Source organism: Aspergillus ochraceoroseus (assembly GCF_002846915.1).
Source record: "Aspergillus ochraceoroseus IBT 24754 chromosome Unknown P175scaffold_11, whole genome shotgun sequence".
NCBI classification, from domain to species: Eukaryota; Fungi; Ascomycota; class Eurotiomycetes; order Eurotiales; family Aspergillaceae; genus Aspergillus; species Aspergillus ochraceoroseus.
In genome coordinates, this window is record NW_024468486.1 from 411,784 (window position 1) to 428,317 (window position 16,534).

The 16,534-nt window shown below is 50.9% G+C and overlaps 7 protein-coding genes across 7 annotated transcripts; 2 read left to right on the top strand and 5 right to left on the bottom strand.

The window, feature by feature from the left end:
- Positions 1–534: 534 nt before the first annotated feature.
- P175DRAFT_0512441 (uncharacterized protein) lies at positions 535–1,370 on the bottom strand (the record flags this gene model as incomplete). Its single annotated transcript, XM_040898674.1, has 4 exons — positions 535–845; positions 902–1,018; positions 1,089–1,202; positions 1,298–1,370. 4 exons carry the CDS (start codon positions 1,368–1,370, stop codon positions 535–537), a joined length of 615 nt encoding a protein of 204 aa, XP_040748685.1.
- Positions 1,371–1,932: 562 nt separating this feature from the next.
- P175DRAFT_0505058 (nicotinate-nicotinamide nucleotide adenylyltransferase) lies at positions 1,933–2,962 on the bottom strand. Its single transcript, XM_040898013.1, has one exon. The coding sequence runs from the start codon at positions 2,876–2,878 to the stop codon at positions 2,039–2,041; it is 840 nt and encodes a 279-aa protein (XP_040748686.1). The 5' UTR covers positions 2,879–2,962; the 3' UTR covers positions 1,933–2,038.
- Positions 2,963–3,191: 229 nt separating this feature from the next.
- P175DRAFT_0505059 (uncharacterized protein) lies at positions 3,192–4,525 on the top strand. Its single transcript, XM_040898014.1, has 3 exons — positions 3,192–3,777; positions 3,841–3,993; positions 4,046–4,525. Exons 1-3 carry the CDS (start codon positions 3,439–3,441, stop codon positions 4,328–4,330), a joined length of 777 nt encoding a protein of 258 aa, XP_040748687.1. The 5' UTR covers positions 3,192–3,438; the 3' UTR covers positions 4,331–4,525.
- Positions 4,526–4,747: 222 nt separating this feature from the next.
- On the bottom strand, positions 4,748–5,866 carry P175DRAFT_0403851 (uncharacterized protein; the record flags this gene model as incomplete). Its single annotated transcript, XM_040893007.1, has 1 exon — positions 4,748–5,866. A coding segment is annotated over one exon (1,119 nt), but the record flags the coding sequence as incomplete, so codon positions are not given.
- Positions 5,867–6,383: 517 nt separating this feature from the next.
- On the bottom strand, positions 6,384–8,278 carry P175DRAFT_0496460 (TCP11 family protein; the record flags this gene model as incomplete). Its single annotated transcript, XM_040896124.1, has 2 exons — positions 6,384–7,247; positions 7,331–8,278. 2 exons carry the CDS (start codon positions 8,276–8,278, stop codon positions 6,384–6,386), a joined length of 1,812 nt encoding a protein of 603 aa, XP_040748689.1.
- A 1,756-nt stretch (positions 8,279–10,034) lies between these two features.
- cp9 (putative serine carboxypeptidase) lies at positions 10,035–12,549 on the top strand. Its single transcript, XM_040898015.1, has 2 exons — positions 10,035–10,656; positions 10,725–12,549. The coding sequence occupies exons 1-2, from the start codon at positions 10,428–10,430 to the stop codon at positions 12,176–12,178; spliced, it is 1,683 nt and encodes a 560-aa protein (XP_040748690.1). The 5' UTR covers positions 10,035–10,427; the 3' UTR covers positions 12,179–12,549.
- Positions 12,550–12,577: 28 nt separating this feature from the next.
- Positions 12,578–16,319, bottom strand: P175DRAFT_0105530 (putative cell morphogenesis protein Sog2). The gene is made up of 4 exons (XM_040892335.1): positions 15,726–16,319; positions 15,517–15,628; positions 15,097–15,449; positions 12,578–15,045 (listed from the first exon to the last, which is right to left on the bottom strand). The coding sequence occupies exons 1-4, from the start codon at positions 16,148–16,150 to the stop codon at positions 12,978–12,980; spliced, it is 2,958 nt and encodes a 985-aa protein (XP_040748691.1). The 5' UTR covers positions 16,151–16,319; the 3' UTR covers positions 12,578–12,977.
- Positions 16,320–16,534: the final 215 nt, after the last annotated feature.

Genomic DNA, 16,534 nt, shown 5'->3' on the forward strand with positions numbered 1-16,534 from the left:
ATAGCGGCCGGTGCGTGCTCACTGAGCAATCAGTGAGTGACCTGGAGTTGACAGCAGACAGACTCCTTCCTTTCCTCCGTTCTCCACGTCTAGAAACCCTTCCCGGGCGATCCATCTTCTCGAACGAACTCCTCCGACCCATCAATCGTGGACGTCTACCGAGTACTCCGTTCTTGCACTGGGTTTCGGAATTTTTTTTTTTTTTTTTTCGTAATTCTATCGTCCTACTCTTACATTATTGATGTGAATATTTATCTAGTATACAGAGGTCGATGAGCGGATAACACTCCAGCCATCTCTATCCGTGCCGACTCTCACGGTCGATACCAGTTTTCTCCCATCTTGGGTATCAACCGTCCCGAGGCGAACCGGCTCGGCACACGACAGTGTGGAACTGCAGTGGTTATTAGTTTGCGATTAGGTCTAGCTCTAACCCAGCCCCTCATTTCACGTTCAAGGGTCCTGTCCTTTTCATTGATAGCGAGTGTAGTCGGAAAAAAACTCCCGTGGCATATCTTCTTTGCAGGCTTGAAACTACCGTTTCTCCGGCGCAGAAGATACCGGATCTGATACGGTTAGCTTGGACTGCTGCAGCTCTTCAATCTTCTCATCGATGAGTGCCATTTCAGCCTCGATGCTCAGCAACTTTTCATGCAAAATCCCCCTGTATTCATCATCAGAGAGAGCCTTGAGCGGAATCCATTTGGAGTCCGCGATGCGTTGCAGAATCGGCTTCGAGGGAGCATTGGCCTGCTCCAGCTGCCATCTATCGATCGCATTGTAGGAGATCTGTCCCACATAACCTAGTAAAGAAAAGACAACCACCCCTGGAATGAGCCGACCTCCTAATAGTGACAAAATCAGTAAACCATCACCCCTGCTCTGGAAAAAGGACACACACCCATCAACCTGGTAACACCACCACCAGCAATCCCCCCAGAAACAGCACTGGCGTAGGTTCGCTGCTTGGACGTAGCATTGTCTTCAAAGTAATGCGCGAGCAGATTGCTTCTCAACCCTAAAATAGAAATTCAATATTGCGCTCGCGTTCCGGGGGGGGGGGGAGAATCCGAAAAAGAAAAACGAACACCAAAAAGAGGTTCCACATGCAAACCAGTGGATCCCACAAGAGAGGGAATGTACGATGGGATGCGGTGATCGGATAACACCTGAGATACCTCCATAAACAAGTCCAGCAGCACCTGGTTGAAAGAAGAGTCAGAGATTACGCCCAAAGAGTAAAATAGAGTAAAATATCGCCTAGTTTCACCAAAAAAAGGGGAGGATGAAAACATACCACTCACAGCACCCACTTTCAGGGAGGTCGCCAATGTATTAGACTGGACATTCGTACTCGAATTGCCACTCATCTTGCACACTACCCTGGAAGCAAATCCATGAGGTTGAGAATCCCCAAATGGAACGTTCGCATTCAAGAGCCTGGCTGGGCGGTATGGCACGTGATACTGGCGTTGCTGACTACGCCTTCACCCAGTCTTCAACTAATAACTAGTTAATATACTCCGTACTCCGTACTTCTAATTTCTACCAGTACAGAGTATTTATTATAGTTTAACAATACTAATAGTTAGTCTGTAACTCCATTCCTTAGGTTTCCAGGTTCCTAGAGGTCTCTAGGTATAGCACCAAGCTCGCTAGTAATTCCCCAGGGATTCCACCCGCCCCCTGAATTTCCACGCGTTTAATTACATCCATCCATGTCACCAAAAGCGCATCAATCGACTCGAAACTTGAACCAAGGGTGAGATCTACTTGCTTATGGAAGCTTTAAAATGGCGAAATCCGGGTATTCATCATTTATAATATACCTACCTTAATCTAGTAATGTAAAGTAGAAATCTATACTCTGTAGTCAGTACAATTGACGACACTGGTGTATGGTTTAATAGCAACTAGATAGGTACTAAGGTACCCCCCCCCCCCATCTTGTCCAACCACGTATCGCAAACAAGAAAGAAATAGCATGTTAATTCTGACCATTCATATTTCATAAATAACGTAACTACGTGGCCATTCACTACTCGGCATAAGGTCGTTCAGAGATAACAAAGTCTCGGATCTCCGGTAGAACCAACCATTCCAGGTCGTGCGGGTGGGCGAGGATAGCTTCTCGGGCTCGAGTCGAGCTCACCGATCGTTCGCCAGGCGTCTTCCCTTCCACCAGACGGATGCGCTGGGCCCACTCGCGGTTTGCGCCCTGGTCATCCATCCCACCCTGGGCGAGGGTGAGCAGGTAGGCCTCCTGTTCGGCTCTGGTCCCCCATTCCGTATCCGGGCGCATGGTGACTCGGAGCCGATGCTTGGATAGAAAGGGCCCCAGTGGCCGCAGCGTGTGTTCTGGCGGGTAGTACTTGGGGTTAAAGATTCGAATTAACGTGTCGTATCCGGTGAGATGGACCTGCTCGACGAAGGGGGGGTAAACGCCTGCCGACTCGATTTCCGCGGCCTTGTCCACAAAGTAGGGTTTCTTGGTGACGCCAATGTCGATTCCCGAGAGATATCGATGGTCTGGGACGGGTTTCAGGTCCGCAAGCAGGCCGTGGGCAAACAATTCCATCATCGTCAGGCGATCCTCGAAGGAGGCCGGTTTCGAGGGTTTATCTGCATTTTGGGTTGCCAGGAGGAGGAGAAGCCGGGAAGGGGTTCTGGGATTCTCTCGCAGGGCCGAGGTTGCGATGCTGCGATGCGCGAGAGTCGGAGGGTTGAAGGAGGAGTCTAAGACATAAAGGACTTCAGGGATAGAGGAAGAGGACGGTTGGTGGGGCACCGAAGTGATGACCTCAAAATTTTGGGGGGACTCGGCAAAGCGTTTCAGAGCCAAACTATATTGTACCCTGAGGGTTTGGAACGAGGGCATGTTAGTGACGATGTGCTGCGAATCTGACTGAACTGGAGATTCAGCCACATGTCTATCCAAAACAACTATACGGGATTGGTATGGAGTACTCTGGGCCATGGAAATTTCTGTCCTGATCCACCTTGACAGCAGATCAGCACGGTTAATTTGATAGTCGTGTATCCACTTGTCTCTATTCAACTATTCACCCGGTACAAATGAACAGCCATGGTAAAGATGAAACATGTTCATCTTACTTCGGTAGATAAGTTAATCACTTTAATTAAATGAATCTCTTAGGGAGAGAAGACTGACTGGATTAATCTCCAGAATGAATCAACCCCTGCTGCTGGGTTCGCTCTCCTTTTCACTCTTTTATCTCCCCTCCTCCTCTTCCCCTTCTTCTTCTTCTTCTTCTTCTTCTTCCTCCTCTTCCTCTTCTCGACTCTCTGGCAGACTCCTCCGTGGTAGAGACCTACATTCTTTTCTTCCCCAGTCTTTCATTAAGCTTGTCTTCCCTGCGAATTGACTTTGCAGCGTTCGCTCTCTTTCAAGCACCCTCTACTCCTTTATCATCCACAATGCAGCTCACAACCAAGCTCTCCGTTGCCCTTCTGGGGGCCCTGGTGGCCAGCAGTGAAGCCAGCCATGGCAATCGCGCTCGCCACAACATGCTCTTCAACCCCAGGGGCTTCAACGAGACGGCCTCGACCTCCTATGTGACCGTTTCCCCGACTCCTCTGTACCCCAGCTCTCCTAGCATCCCCCTCACCACCGGCGTGCCAGCTTCCTCGAGCACTAGCTCCGGTGCTCCTGGCACGGATATCACCCTCACCTACACTTTGGGTACCGGCACTACCCAGAGCGTTGTCACCACCACCATCCACAAGACTTCCACTGCTGTCCAGACCGTTTGGGAGGTAGGATTCCCCCCCCCCCTAAACAGCTTGCAAGCTCCTTGACATCCTTACTGACTGTTCTAGACTCCCTCTGCCACTGACGACGCCAGTGATGATGCCACCGTCACCAACACCGCCACCTCTGTCTACACTGTGGTTCCCATTCCCTCTTCTGCCAGCGTCTCGGGCAGCTGCGGGGCTCCTGTGACTGTGACGGTCACCGACACCGTCACGGTGGTACGTTTCCACAATCCCATGAATCCAGCAGCCGTACTGACTGCCGTTCTAGACTGCCACTCCCTCTGCTACCTACACAGAGCCTGAGAACAACCAGAACTTCCCCACTGCGACTGAAACCGAGAAGCCCAAGCCGACCAAGGGACACCATCACCACGCTCAGCACTCCGGACACAGCAGCCACGGAGAGGGTGAGGCCCCGGCCCCCACCACCACCATGGCGCCCCTTCCCCCTTACAGCAACGGCACCCTCCCCAGCCAGAGCGGCGTCGCGAAGCCCACGGGCTTCCAGACCAGCCGTCTGTCGTTCCCAAGCCACTGGCGCCGCCGCAACTAAGCGTGTCGCGCGGGTGGGCACGATGTGACCATTTTGTACTGGGATTCATTCCGTGGCGAGGGCACGCAGGCGTTGTACCTATTTCAATTCTGGTACAAGTTAAATTTAAATCCTTAGACTTGTGATTTCTTTTCTTTTTCTTTTCTTTCGTCCAGCGAGGTACATCCCGTTGTCTTCCCCCCCCCCCCCCTTTTTCCACTTTACTTTCTTCCTGGGATCGTCAGGATCGTCACAGGTATGGTCTTGTTGTACATGAGATGGCACTATCCGAGTGAATCAACTTGAGGTGCTGTAGTTCTGATGACTGAATCCATTGTATTATAAGATCGCATCGTAGACTTACACAATATACTATAACTACTATACTCTGCAATATACTACTATACATCAAGGGAGATCCAATCCAAAAGCCTGCCCTCCCTCTCGCACCACTCGCTCCCGCATAACCTGCCACTCTAGCCAAGTCACGCCCTGGACCAAACAATCCGCCAAATCATCCAGTTTTCCCACGTCGACTTTTCTTTCTTTTGCTTCTGCTTTCACATCCACCTTTTCTTTCCGAGATCCAGACCGAGATCTCCTCCACCGAGCAAGATACCCATCTACCCATCTCCCCACCTGATCGCCTTCGCCCTCGCCTTCGTTCCCTGGAGGAATCCGAACCCGCCCATTCTCAAGCCACCCCGCAACCAAATCAATCTTCACCCGTTTGCCTTCGTTCGTGGTTGATTTCTTTCTGTGTATCTCACAATCTTGTATGCTTGTGTTCGGAGGAGCAGAAGAAGCCCAATACCGCCCCACCCGCGCCGGCTCAACCCCCACCACCCAAGGCGAGAGCCCTGACCCCGGTTGTTGCCGGCGCTGCTGCTGCTGCTGCTGCTGCTGCTGGCGCAACGCAACCAAAACAGCATACAGCATCCCCTCGAACACACCCACGCGCAAACTCCACTCCTGCACTGCGCTCGCCCCGGCGGAGCGGAAGCGCTGCCGTTCAATCAGCACGTGCGTGGGACGGTACCGGGCCAGGAGCGTGGAGAGGAACACGTAGGCGTGGGTTGCGTAGAGATGGAGGGGGAAGGATTCTTCTTTCTCGCGCTCGGATCCAGTGCCAGGGTCAGGGCCAGGGTCGGGTTCAGCAAAAGAAGAAGCTAAATACTGCGCAAACTCCGCGGGCGAAACCATCCGCGGGGGGAGCGAGATCCGGTTCCATGCGTTTAGCTTTACGGATGGCATCGCCATCTCTTCCCTAGAGTGTGGAGAAGCCGGATCCACCAGCAAATGACAGAATGCCAAATTGCGAATCCCCATGTCGATGCTGAGGATGCTCATACTCGCATTCGGCTTCTTTGCGGCGTCACCTGTGCCTACTACTGCAGGAGCATCAGGAGGAGGAGGAGGAGGAGGAAGAAGACCAAAATAACACTCGCCAAGCCCGCATTCCAAATTCCTAACCAGGGCCGCCTTGGGTCCTGAGCTCGGGATGCCGGTTTTCTGCGCGAGATGCTGCAACTGGGCGGTTTTGAGCGAGCGCAGCCATGGGAGGTGCACGGGTGGCAGGGCATTCCAGGGAGGTGAAAACGACTGGAGGGTTTGTTGAAGGGGGAGAGAAAGACGCATGCCTATCTATCTAATTCTCTCGTGGTGATGACAGTAACTCCTACTATCTAGTTAGGACCTAGGTAGTTGTAGTAGTTGTACTTAGTTGGATCCATGATCTCCATGTTAACTATGTAGTCTTGCTTACATAATTATATATAACTACGTACTAGTAACTATGTTATAGTTAACTATATAGTTATAGTTAGTTAGGTGTGCAAGGAACTAGGTATAAGTATAAGTAGTAAATCTGATTAGGATTAATTACGATTATATATCATACAACTCTATTCCAAGACGACCAACTCCCCCAAACAATGCCATCAGTGGACGCCTAACCAATGCAAGACGCTAAACTGCATAATATCAAAGAATGACTTTACCTATCCAACCCAATTGCGATCCCGATTATCATCGCCAAACACAATATAACTTCCCTCAAGGCTCGCCCGCCATTTCAGCGGTGGAGGGCGCTCTCGCAAACATACAGAATAGGCGCCCATACCCTCCAGTGCAGCACGCCGATGTGCGCCAACCGCATCGAGATCCGCTCCACGCTGTAATGCTGGTGATCCGCAACCGTGTGCGGGTGGTGTCGCTGGGACTCGCAGATCGCCAACGGCGACATATTCAAGTACTTTTTGGCTGTCCGGAACGTGGACTCCAGCAGCTTCTCGCGCAGAGACCCCTGGAAGCACTGGAACAGCCCCGACTCGTTGGACAGGTGCCACTCCAGGGCGGCCTCGATCGGGGTAATGATGTCGTCCGATATCGTGGCGTCGCCGCAGCAGGCCGCGCTCGCAAACCGGGCGATTTCCAGGGAGATGCAGCGCACATTTTTCAGCCACTGAGATGACCCACGCGCACAGTCCTCGTTCTCCTCCATCAGAGATCCAATCCGAGACCGGAATGTGGCGTACGTCTGCGCGGGCGCCGACAGATAGCGTTTCTGCGAGTGGACATACGACTCGAAGATGAACCAGCAGATGTCGAGGCTGATGACGTTTTGCAGACAGGCTCGCAGCTGCCATAGACGGTCGGAATCGAAGACGAATGTTTCGGGGAATCCATCTGGGTTATGAAACTGCAGGAGAAAGTCGGAGATGCCTTGGAATAAAAGCAACAGCGGCCCAAAGCTGTCGGTCTGCGGGGAGTTTTCCATGCGTAGCTCTCGTTCCCGTAGACGCTGGTACCACAGGCGCGACGATTCGACCCGGAAGTTGTCTCTCTCGATCTTTCCGGTAAAATACTCCTGGAGAAAGGGAATGGTATCCTCCACGAGGAGGACCCGAAACGCCCGTATTTGGTGGTTGGCGACATCCTAGACCTCTATTAATGTTCCGTCCTGCGTAGTATATGGGGTAGAGTTTGACAAAAAAAAAAAAAAAAAAAAAAAAAACATACCAACTTCATAGCCTCCAGAATAGCAAATAATGTCTGGAGACCACGGACAATTTCTGAAGAGTCTTGCGACTGCGAGCCAGTTGTAATCTGCTCCACCATGCGATCCGCCCACTCATCGCGCATGGGCGCGCAATGGGTCTTGAGAAGCGCCGCAAGCCACTTTGCGACCCCCACCATGTCAAGAACGCCCTTCTGGATCTGTTGCATCAGTAACGCTACCTCCAGGTTTTGCATGACGCTCGGATGATCGCGTTCGGGGACCAGGGTTTTGAGAACATCTTGCAAGGTTTCGAACAAGGCGGGAAGTCGGGGCTCAAAGGCTTGTTGTCGTTGGTCCTCCGCCAGGGGATGATGTTGTTGTTCACTCGGATTGTCCAGCCCCCCGGCGGCACAAAAGGCGTACACGCTGATTTCTACCGCCATGGCCTCCCAGTAGTCGGAGGCCTCCCGCCGTTTCCGTCGGCCCTTCTCGCCGTCCAGATCGGGTTTGAAATGAAGATCCCGATCAAAGTTGGCATCCATTCGGAGGTTGATGTTACTCATGATGCAAGGTAGGTCGAGTTCGCTCAGCGTACTCTTCGTGACGGGCGGATATCGATTGGCCGTCAAGAGCAATTTCCGCTCGTTGGACCCCAAGCCCAAAGCTACCGGGATGCCCAGCGCTTTGGACGATGGCCGGGAACCTCTAGTCGTGATTGACGACGACAAAGACGCGGATGGGGGGGCGGATGGAGGGGTGGATGGCGGTTGACGCGCATCTTGCGGTCGACGAGCCCGAGTGGTGGAATTCTTCCTAGTATCCGGGTCCGCGCGATGACCGAGCGAGTCGTTCTTGGGTGAATCTTTGGAATGACCGGTTCCGCCATACGGCTCCAAGGGGCATTCTGTGCTTTCTTCCTGCTTGGCCGGCGTATCCCGACGGGCTTCCTTTGTCTTTTGGAGGTCCATCCCATTCGCAGCAGTCTGAGGGGGGCCGGAATGGCGATTTGAGAGAGGTCAAGGGTCACGTCGGGGCGAGGAGGGAAAACACAGCAGCAGCCGGGTCCAGGATGAATGTCAAGGAGTCTAAACGATGTGTGAGATCGTTGTCCAGGTCACGAGCATGTCCTTTCTCACAGACGCAAGGCACCGCCAGCGACTCTCGCCGTTGTCGGGTCGATGGACTGAACCCTTTCGTCAGTCCTTGCGGCAGGTCGACAGGAAAACAAGGTGAGGACGGACTTATTAGCTGCAGGTGGTTATCGATGTCGATCGCAAATGTCGATCTCGCAACGGCAATAGAATCGATAGTTCTTACGGAGTAAGCTCTTTCCAGGCCAAAAGGAAGGGAAAGCAAGCGGGGAAGTGAAAAGAGAGAGAAACGAAAGGTGAAAGAAAGGTGAGAAAGGAGAAAGAAGAAAGAAGAAAGAAGACAAGGGAAGATGCAGCCAATGCAGCCAAAGACAAGCAAACAAAGACAGCGAGAGTTAACTAACTATAAGATGAAGGTATTTAGGTCTTAGGAAAGGGAGAGAGTCTTGATATAACCAATAACAGACAGTGATATGAATCCGGCACAAGAGAATTGAGGATTCTTTGTTACAATTACAAACTAGTTTATTATAGTTACAGAGCACACTGAATGCAATCAAATCAAAGAAAAGAAGTGAGGCTTAGTTTATCTCTTCTGACGCTTGCAGTGGTTTTTATTGGAAGTAGGATAGAAGGATGAAAACAGTTGATCCAAAATCCCTCGATTTAATATTTAATAGGCATTATTTGTATGTACAGGTATGTGGGATGCTCTGAGATATTTATTTCTTTTCTTTAGGTCTCCTTTTAAACAGAAAAGGGAGAGTTCTGGACACAATGCTGGTATCCGAAGGGGTACAGGATGTGATAGAGAAGAAGTCTCCAGCCACCAGTCTGGGGATTGCATATCAATAAGAATTGCAATAAAATAAATAAAGGAGTACAGGGAATCCGTAAACATTCCAACCTGTACATAGATCGAACCTCACTGTAGGTCCCCGGTATGGAATGGATCCACCATATCCTGTTCGCGGTCTCGTAGGATATATCTAGATAGGAATAGTCCACCGGCATTTCGTTTGAATTCGAGTACACCTTCCTGGGAAGAGTCGTGGGTACGGTACGGAACTCCTCCGTAAGAAGCTGGATAGAGGATGAATCGCTGGTTGATCGAGATCTCACCAGGAGAAAAACTTAACCGTCATGTGGTCGAATAAGGGGGACCATCTTGACGCCTCACTTTGTCATCGTCCTTCGCAAGCTGAGAGGTCGCCTCATTCTGCTCCGGATCTAGAGCCAGCGATTCAAAACAGCGGTGTCCACTGTCGACTCGAATACAGGCCTCTCTCCAGCAGACAGAATAATGCATCCAAGTCATCCGGGAGCGGCGTGGCAGAAGAAATACGGATTCGGGGAGGAGGAGGGGACAGCGGTCGACGAGTCAAAAGAATTACACTGATAATAAAGAAGATCTTAATATAAATTGAGATATGAAGGTATGGAGTAGTTATAAGTCATTTCCATTAATTACACCAAATTAAATCGCGATTTTATTGTGACCGGAACATTGTCCTTCCGATACGGGTCACATGATTGTATTATGTAAGCAGTGTCTATCATGTGACTGTTGTGCGATCCAGATCAAAACAGAGAAGATTCTGGGATTTTTCTTGGATTGCTTCAATTAATTGCACGAGAATTGAGTCTGCTTTGCTTTCACCACACGGGTTGATCCATTCCTTGACCAATCAGCCATATAGAACGACTGGTGTGTCTATGCATCTAACAATGACCTGCCCTACGGATACATCAATGAAGACATCCATGGATGCTCTCAATAGATATCTCGAAATAGCATGGCGCTATGTAGAATCGGACTTTCTATTTGATACGAAACCTCACTTAAGCCATCACTGGCTTTCTCAATAGACCCCATGCTTATTGAGACCAGAATGCGGATAAGTTGCCAACACCAGGCTTTCTTCCGCTCTTTCATCGCACACGCCAACCACATGGTGTCATACTCTAGATTCATAAATGAATCATTCTCGTCAGACGTTGTCGACCTGGACATCGCTTCGACATCATGCATTCCCTTACATATCTTCTGTCGACATTGGCTCCGCTTTTTCTTCTCAACTTCGCTCTCGCCGTACCAGATATCTCGCGGTTTGAGGTCCGTTCCTTACCAGACGGCCCTTCTCTACGGCCCAGCTGGGCCGGGCGACTTCCTGTGCCCAATACTGAACAAGGCAATGAGATTTTCTTTTGGCTCTTCAAAGCGGAAAACTTGAAATATGACGATAATTTCATCAGTAAGTCGGTTGGGCCCCGATGCTCTGGTAATTCGAACGGGCTGACAGCCATACCCGTACCTATATAGTATGGTTCAATGGCGGACCGGGCTGTTCGTCTTTAATCGGTCTGACCACAGGAAACGGCCCTATCTCCTTCGACGGCAACTCGACTCGTCTGATTGCAAACCCATATTCCTGGTCCCAGTTTGGACATGTGCTGTATGTCGACCAGCCCGTCGGAACGGGCTATTCGACTGCCAGCCAGCCGTACGCAGCGACCACTAACGACCGCGTAACCTCTGATTTTTATGCATGGCTGCAGTCATTCTTCGCCCACTTTCCTCACCTGCGGGCCAAGCAGCTGCATCTAATGGGGGAGTCGTATGCCGGAATCTACGTGCCCTATTTCGCCTCCGCCATTGTCGCCAACCAGGACGCGTTCCCCATCAACCTCCGCTCCATGTCGCTGGGGGACGGTTCGTTTGGCAATCCGGCCGCCATGTCGGCCGTCAGTGTGGGCAAGTTCCTGCAATCCCAGCAGTCCCGTTTGCAAATCCCCGACGACATCATGGCTGTTTTCTCCGAGGCTGACGACACCTGCGGGTTCAGCGACGTCATGCAAGAAGCAGCCCGGTTTCCTCCACAAACCACAATTTATATCCCAGGGGACCCCGAAAACTCAGACTACAAGCGTCGCCGCCGCCGTGACCTCGGCGACATCGCAAATGCAACCTGCAACATCAACCCGACGACCCCCGACGCCGTGCGATCCTCCATCATGAACTCGTCCTGCTACGGGCCATGTGCAACCTTTTCCACCGCAATGGATTACCTAGGGACAGTGTCCGCCTCGGGAGCCGGCAAACCATGCTACGATGTCTACGATATCAGCCACGACTGTAGCACAATCAACTCGATGTCGTTGCTGACCTCGTATTTCCGTCGTGCGGATGTCCAAGCGGCACTACACCTGTCACCGGGTACTGACAACAACGCCACAGTACAATTCTCCCCCTGCAACTCCACCATCCTCGACATCCTAATCGGACTCTCCACCCCAACTGCCCCCGTCTACTCCATCCTCCCATCCCTAGTCACCTCCCACAACATCTCCCTCCACGTCTACGCAGGCCAGTACGACATGCTCCTCAACCACTTCGGCGCCGAGCTGGCGCTCCAAAACATGACCTGGCGCGGCGCCCAGGGGTTCTCGCAACCAATCACCCGGCCGTTTTTCGCTGACAACGCGGCCCCACGGAGCCCGGGCGGTGATCCTCATCCTCATCCTCAGACTCAGACTCAGACTCAGACTCATCCCCTTCCTAGCTCTGGCTCTGGCTCTGGCACCGGCTCTGGTACGGGTGCTCGGTCTCGCACCCGCACCTGCTCCTGTCATCCCAGAGGCTCCCCAGAAGCAGGCAGGTGGGTCGCCGAGCGCGGTGTAACGTATCATTTGTTTTGGGGTGCAGGACACAGTGTTTTTGCCAGTAAGCCACGTGAGATGTTTGCCTATGTGCGCGATGTAGTGGTTGCAGACTGATTCTGGTTGTTGTTGGGTCCTCCTTGATTCATTATGGTGGTGGATTTTTGATTTGACGACGTACGTACTACGTAGTTACTAGGTCTAGGTAGTAGAGAGAGATGGAGAGAGTTGAATCAACTAATTTGAATCTGTTTTCTTCCTTTCCGGTGCGATTTTCTGGTCCTGTATGTTGAGTAGGCTATAGTGGGTGATATACCATGGATATGGAGGAGTAGTCATTGACTAGAAATATACAACTATGGATACAATCAAGAGTGCACAATCAAGAGTGCTGAGAATAATTCATTCATATCTTTGCCCTCGTAAATCCATTATTACATAGAAGTCAACACGCTATGCAAAATCGTTCAAGAACAAAATAAAGCACCGGAACCTCTGACGCCATCCTCTTGTTCTTTTTGCGCTCCATCCCAAGAGGAGAAATTTGAAGAGAAAAAAAAAAAAAAAAAAAAAGGAAAAGAGAAAGATGCCGAAAACAAGGCACAGGAAAACAATCGTGCAACTAAGGATACACTTAAATACTAACCAAGTTGTAATCGCCCAGGAGTGCAGGTTCAACTCTCGGACATGTATTTGAAATAGTCAGAAGAGACGAAACGTGTATGTGCACCGAATCTATGTGGAACCGTATAAATGGCGAATAAAGACAAGTCTCTGGGGCGCTTGAGTAGGCTATCTTCGGTCCAGCCAGAAGCTGACCCTACTCGAATGACCTTTCAGAAAAGAGAAGGCGGGATTTAGAGGATGTCTATGAGATAGTGGTCCAGGTGAAGAAATCTCATCCCTGTACGACACGTCACCGCCGGGTAAAAAACGGCGCCTGGTTTGGCATCGAAAGCAATGAATCAGCTCGCTGGAAGACGTCCCCTTCGAAAAACTTATCGCTGTAAGCACTTGCAGGAGTAGACGGCACGGTCGCCTGCGCAGCTGGACCAAGAGCAGCACTCAGCGGCGTCGCCGGAAGGGTAACAGACTGGGGCGATAGATTGGTGTTGAGCTGCGGGTGATGATGCTGATTATGGTGATGATGCTGATGTTGAGAGGGTAGGGGGGGCCCGTAGATGATTGGCGGGGCATTTCCGGGTGCCAGATCAGCAAGATACGACCACGGAGAGGCCTCGATCAAACGTCCGGCTTCCCTGCTGGCCCTTTGTACAGGTCGAAGAACAACGATGATATCAGATGGAAGAAGGTGCATGCCTCGGACTTCACGCATATCAGTCACCAAGTCAACAAATGACTGCATGAAAGCTTTGCAAAGCTGCCAGAATTCCCGCTGATTGCGCATTCCTCCCCCCGGTTCCTTCACTTTCATATTGGAGAGACGAAGCCCGAGAGCTTCCGACACTTCCAAACACACACGACAGCGTCGAATGAGATTGTGCCACAACATTTGAATATCCTCGAATTCTCTAGTTTGCTCCGCTAATTCCAGGCATCGCACAAATTGACGGCGTGCTAAAGGTAGCGCCTGCAAAGCCGCGGTGTAAGCAGACGTAAGCTGGTAAAATATTTTCTCGAAAATTCGCTCTTCTTCAATCTCGTCCAATCCAGTCAAGGGATTAATTCGAGGAACCACCGAAGTAGGCATGGAAGGGAAAGATTCGCCTGATCGGGGGGTAGCGAGCGAGGACGGAACAGAGGTGTTGATATGATTAGACCGACTGCTCGACCGACTGCGTGCCCCAAAGGTGAAAGGGGTTGGAGCAAACCCGGGAGAGCTCACAGCTGACTGGTAATTAGCTGCCGCTGGCAATGGTCCGCTAGTAGTGATCTGGGGATGCAGGATTGCAGTATCGCTGCGAAACCGACGAGTCGAAAACGAAGGCTCTCTTCCCCGTGTTGGAGTTACTGTCGGTCCAAGAAACCTGTCCGAGACTACGGGCTCCTTGTAGATTTCAGGTATGGGAGGTTTCGCAAAATGTTTCCTCTGTGTCTGTACGGGAACACCCAAGCCCACACAAGCGTTGCGTAGCTCAATCACACTGCTGTATATCATAAGCATTAGAGAGCGTACGTAGCGAGGATCGCCGTTGGCCACAATCCTGTCAAGGCTATTGCGCAGTTGCGTTCCCACATGCGAATATGCCATGATACACGTTTCGCACTCTCTCTTGACTGCTTCACATGGCATTCGTGTTGGGTCTGCATCATCCAAACGTGAGTTTTCCGCAATTTCAAGGGCTTCGTTCAGTCGGTCCACGTGCGTCGACGCATTATAAAAGACTATTTCGAGGCTGTTTCGTCGGGTATCATCTCGTTTAATCACATTGATCAAAGCAGAGACATGGGATTGGACTTGAAAAAGAGCAAAGAGAATCCCTTTGGCACTTTTAATTATGGGTTCGCCTGTTTCCAATTCCCCCTTGTGTTCCGGTAAGCTTGACATTCGGTTTACAAATCCATCTTTTAGCCGTCTGCGCTCTCTTGGGCTACTCGGACTCGATGAATTACTGGCAGATGGTCCCGTTCGAAAAAGTGATCCATGACTGAGACCACGAAGATGGCTATTTCGGTATGGGCGGATTTCGTCTAGCGTACCTAAATCAGTGTTTTTCCGATTGATGAGGCCCATACGTTTAGAGCGTGCTGCGAATGAGGCCTGAATGATGCCTTCGCTGTTACTTCGGTTGCGTTCATTGACCCCAGGGAAGGGACCAGCGCCGGGACGCTGAAGAACACTACTATGGAAAACGCCACTGTGGCCTGAGGCAATCCGGTAGTGAGACTTGAGAGGGATCGGGGGAGGCCGAGATAGCGATGGTGATTTAGGGTCACAAGATCCCTCGCCCGTACTCGGAATAACGGGGAAGCGGCTGCTCACTCCTCGTTTAACGGGTTTAGGTGTATCTAGAACTCCCTCACTAAATCACGGGGTTAGCTCGGACTTTTGTATTTTTAGACTAAACTCGTACCTGATATCCGTGCTTTTATCGAACTCCAGGGGTGCAATAGGCTGCTTGGTCTTCAAAAACCTTTTGAGCTCTGCCGTAACCGCAACCTCCTTCTCATTATCCGTCATGGTCGAGGAGGTACTCTCGGCCTCTGTAGTCTCCAAAAGCCTTCGAAGGGGATATCGTAGGGGGTTTCCGGCGACCTTTAGGATCTGGAGTTTGCTCATATCAGAAATACCAAGGGGTAGGTCATCAAGCCGATTTTGCATGACCGATAAGACTCGTAGTGATGATAGCTTCTTGATCTCTTCAGGAAGTTGGCTGATTTTGTTGCGGCTCAGGTCCAGTATCTCAAGGAGCGGCAATTTAATCACCTGAAGGGCGCGTCAGCATCGTAGTCAGAGCACGAAGAGGATTGAGGTCTATAATTTTGTGGCATACTCCTTTAGGAAATTCACGGAAATTGTTGGCCCTGATGTTAAGATAGCGAAGATGAGAACACTCTGCGAAGCGGTAAGGAATATGAAACAAATAGTTGTTTGATAAGGACAGTCTAAACAAGATCAGCGTCGCTGTCTCAAACCAAAACACAGCCCCATTGCATTACCAGGCAATCCAAGGGTCTGACGAGGTCTTTCGTGACTACACACCGTTCAACTTCATCCTTAATAGCATCCACGACGCGTTCTGGAATGCGAGCAATATTCGAATGTCCCAAGTCAATGGTTAATTTAGGCTTCACCACATCACTAACAGCCTCGCTTCCCTCCAGGGAACGTTTCGTTTCTTGGATTCCATTATCCACCGCACGACGAGCAAGTTCAATTGTCTCTTCTTGTGAGAGTAACCGTGGGCCGCTAAGAGACTTGGTGGCAAGACTATTGTTATCGCCAGTGGACCCGTTTAACGGCTTAACTTCATCTTCACCCTTAACAGATCCGTCATTGTTGGAGGAAGACGATGAAGACCGGCCCGTTGGTTCTGGCGTTGTCCTAGCTCCATCATCCTCCTCGACCTCGCGATAAGGATGAGGCATTCTTATAGTGTCCTCCGGGCGGACCATTGTGGAAAGCATGGTTGAAAAAGACAGAGAGCAGGACCCAATTCATCCACTTCCTAACATACGTTGAGCTTTAAGCCTCTCGGGATGATCGATCAGATAACCAAGGAATTTAAACGGCGGCGTGCATGGGGATCGAGGCAGAGCATGATCAACAAGCGCTGTAAAAGCGAGGATATCGAGGACCGGAGGAAGGGGTAAGATAATTCAGATGGACGAAATCGGCATAGGTTAAATGAGGTTGAGGTCTTGGATAAGTCGCGAAACAAAGGCCGGAGCCTGGAGCGGTGCCGTTGGGTTGAAAATGAGCCGGGGTTTATTCGTCTGACGCGGAAGGTGGGGAGCAAGGGAGAGATGATAATATGGGAGGAGTCAAGCGATTGGAAACTGAGCTGTCAA

Coding starts and splice junctions, on each gene's coding strand:
- P175DRAFT_0505059 (XM_040898014.1), top strand. CDS start 3,439: ATGCAGCTCACAACCAAGCTCTCCGTTGCCCTTCTGGGGGCCCTGGTG. Junction 3,778..3,840: donor CTGTCCAGACCGTTTGGGAG/GTAGGATTCCCC, acceptor TGACTGTTCTAG/ACTCCCTCTGCCACTGACGA. Junction 3,994..4,045: donor TCACCGACACCGTCACGGTG/GTACGTTTCCAC, acceptor CTGCCGTTCTAG/ACTGCCACTCCCTCTGCTAC.
- P175DRAFT_0505058 (XM_040898013.1), bottom strand. CDS start 2,878: ATGCCCTCGTTCCAAACCCTCAGGGTACAATATAGTTTGGCTCTGAAA.
- P175DRAFT_0105530 (XM_040892335.1), bottom strand. CDS start 16,150: ATGCTTTCCACAATGGTCCGCCCGGAGGACACTATAAGAATGCCTCAT. Junction 15,629..15,725: donor ATTAAGGATGAAGTTGAACG/GTGTGTAGTCAC, acceptor GATCTTGTTTAG/ACTGTCCTTATCAAACAACT. Junction 15,450..15,516: donor TCCGTGAATTTCCTAAAGGA/GTATGCCACAAA, acceptor CGCGCCCTTCAG/GTGATTAAATTGCCGCTCCT.
- cp9 (XM_040898015.1), top strand. CDS start 10,428: ATGCATTCCCTTACATATCTTCTGTCGACATTGGCTCCGCTTTTTCTT. Junction 10,657..10,724: donor ATATGACGATAATTTCATCA/GTAAGTCGGTTG, acceptor GTACCTATATAG/TATGGTTCAATGGCGGACCG.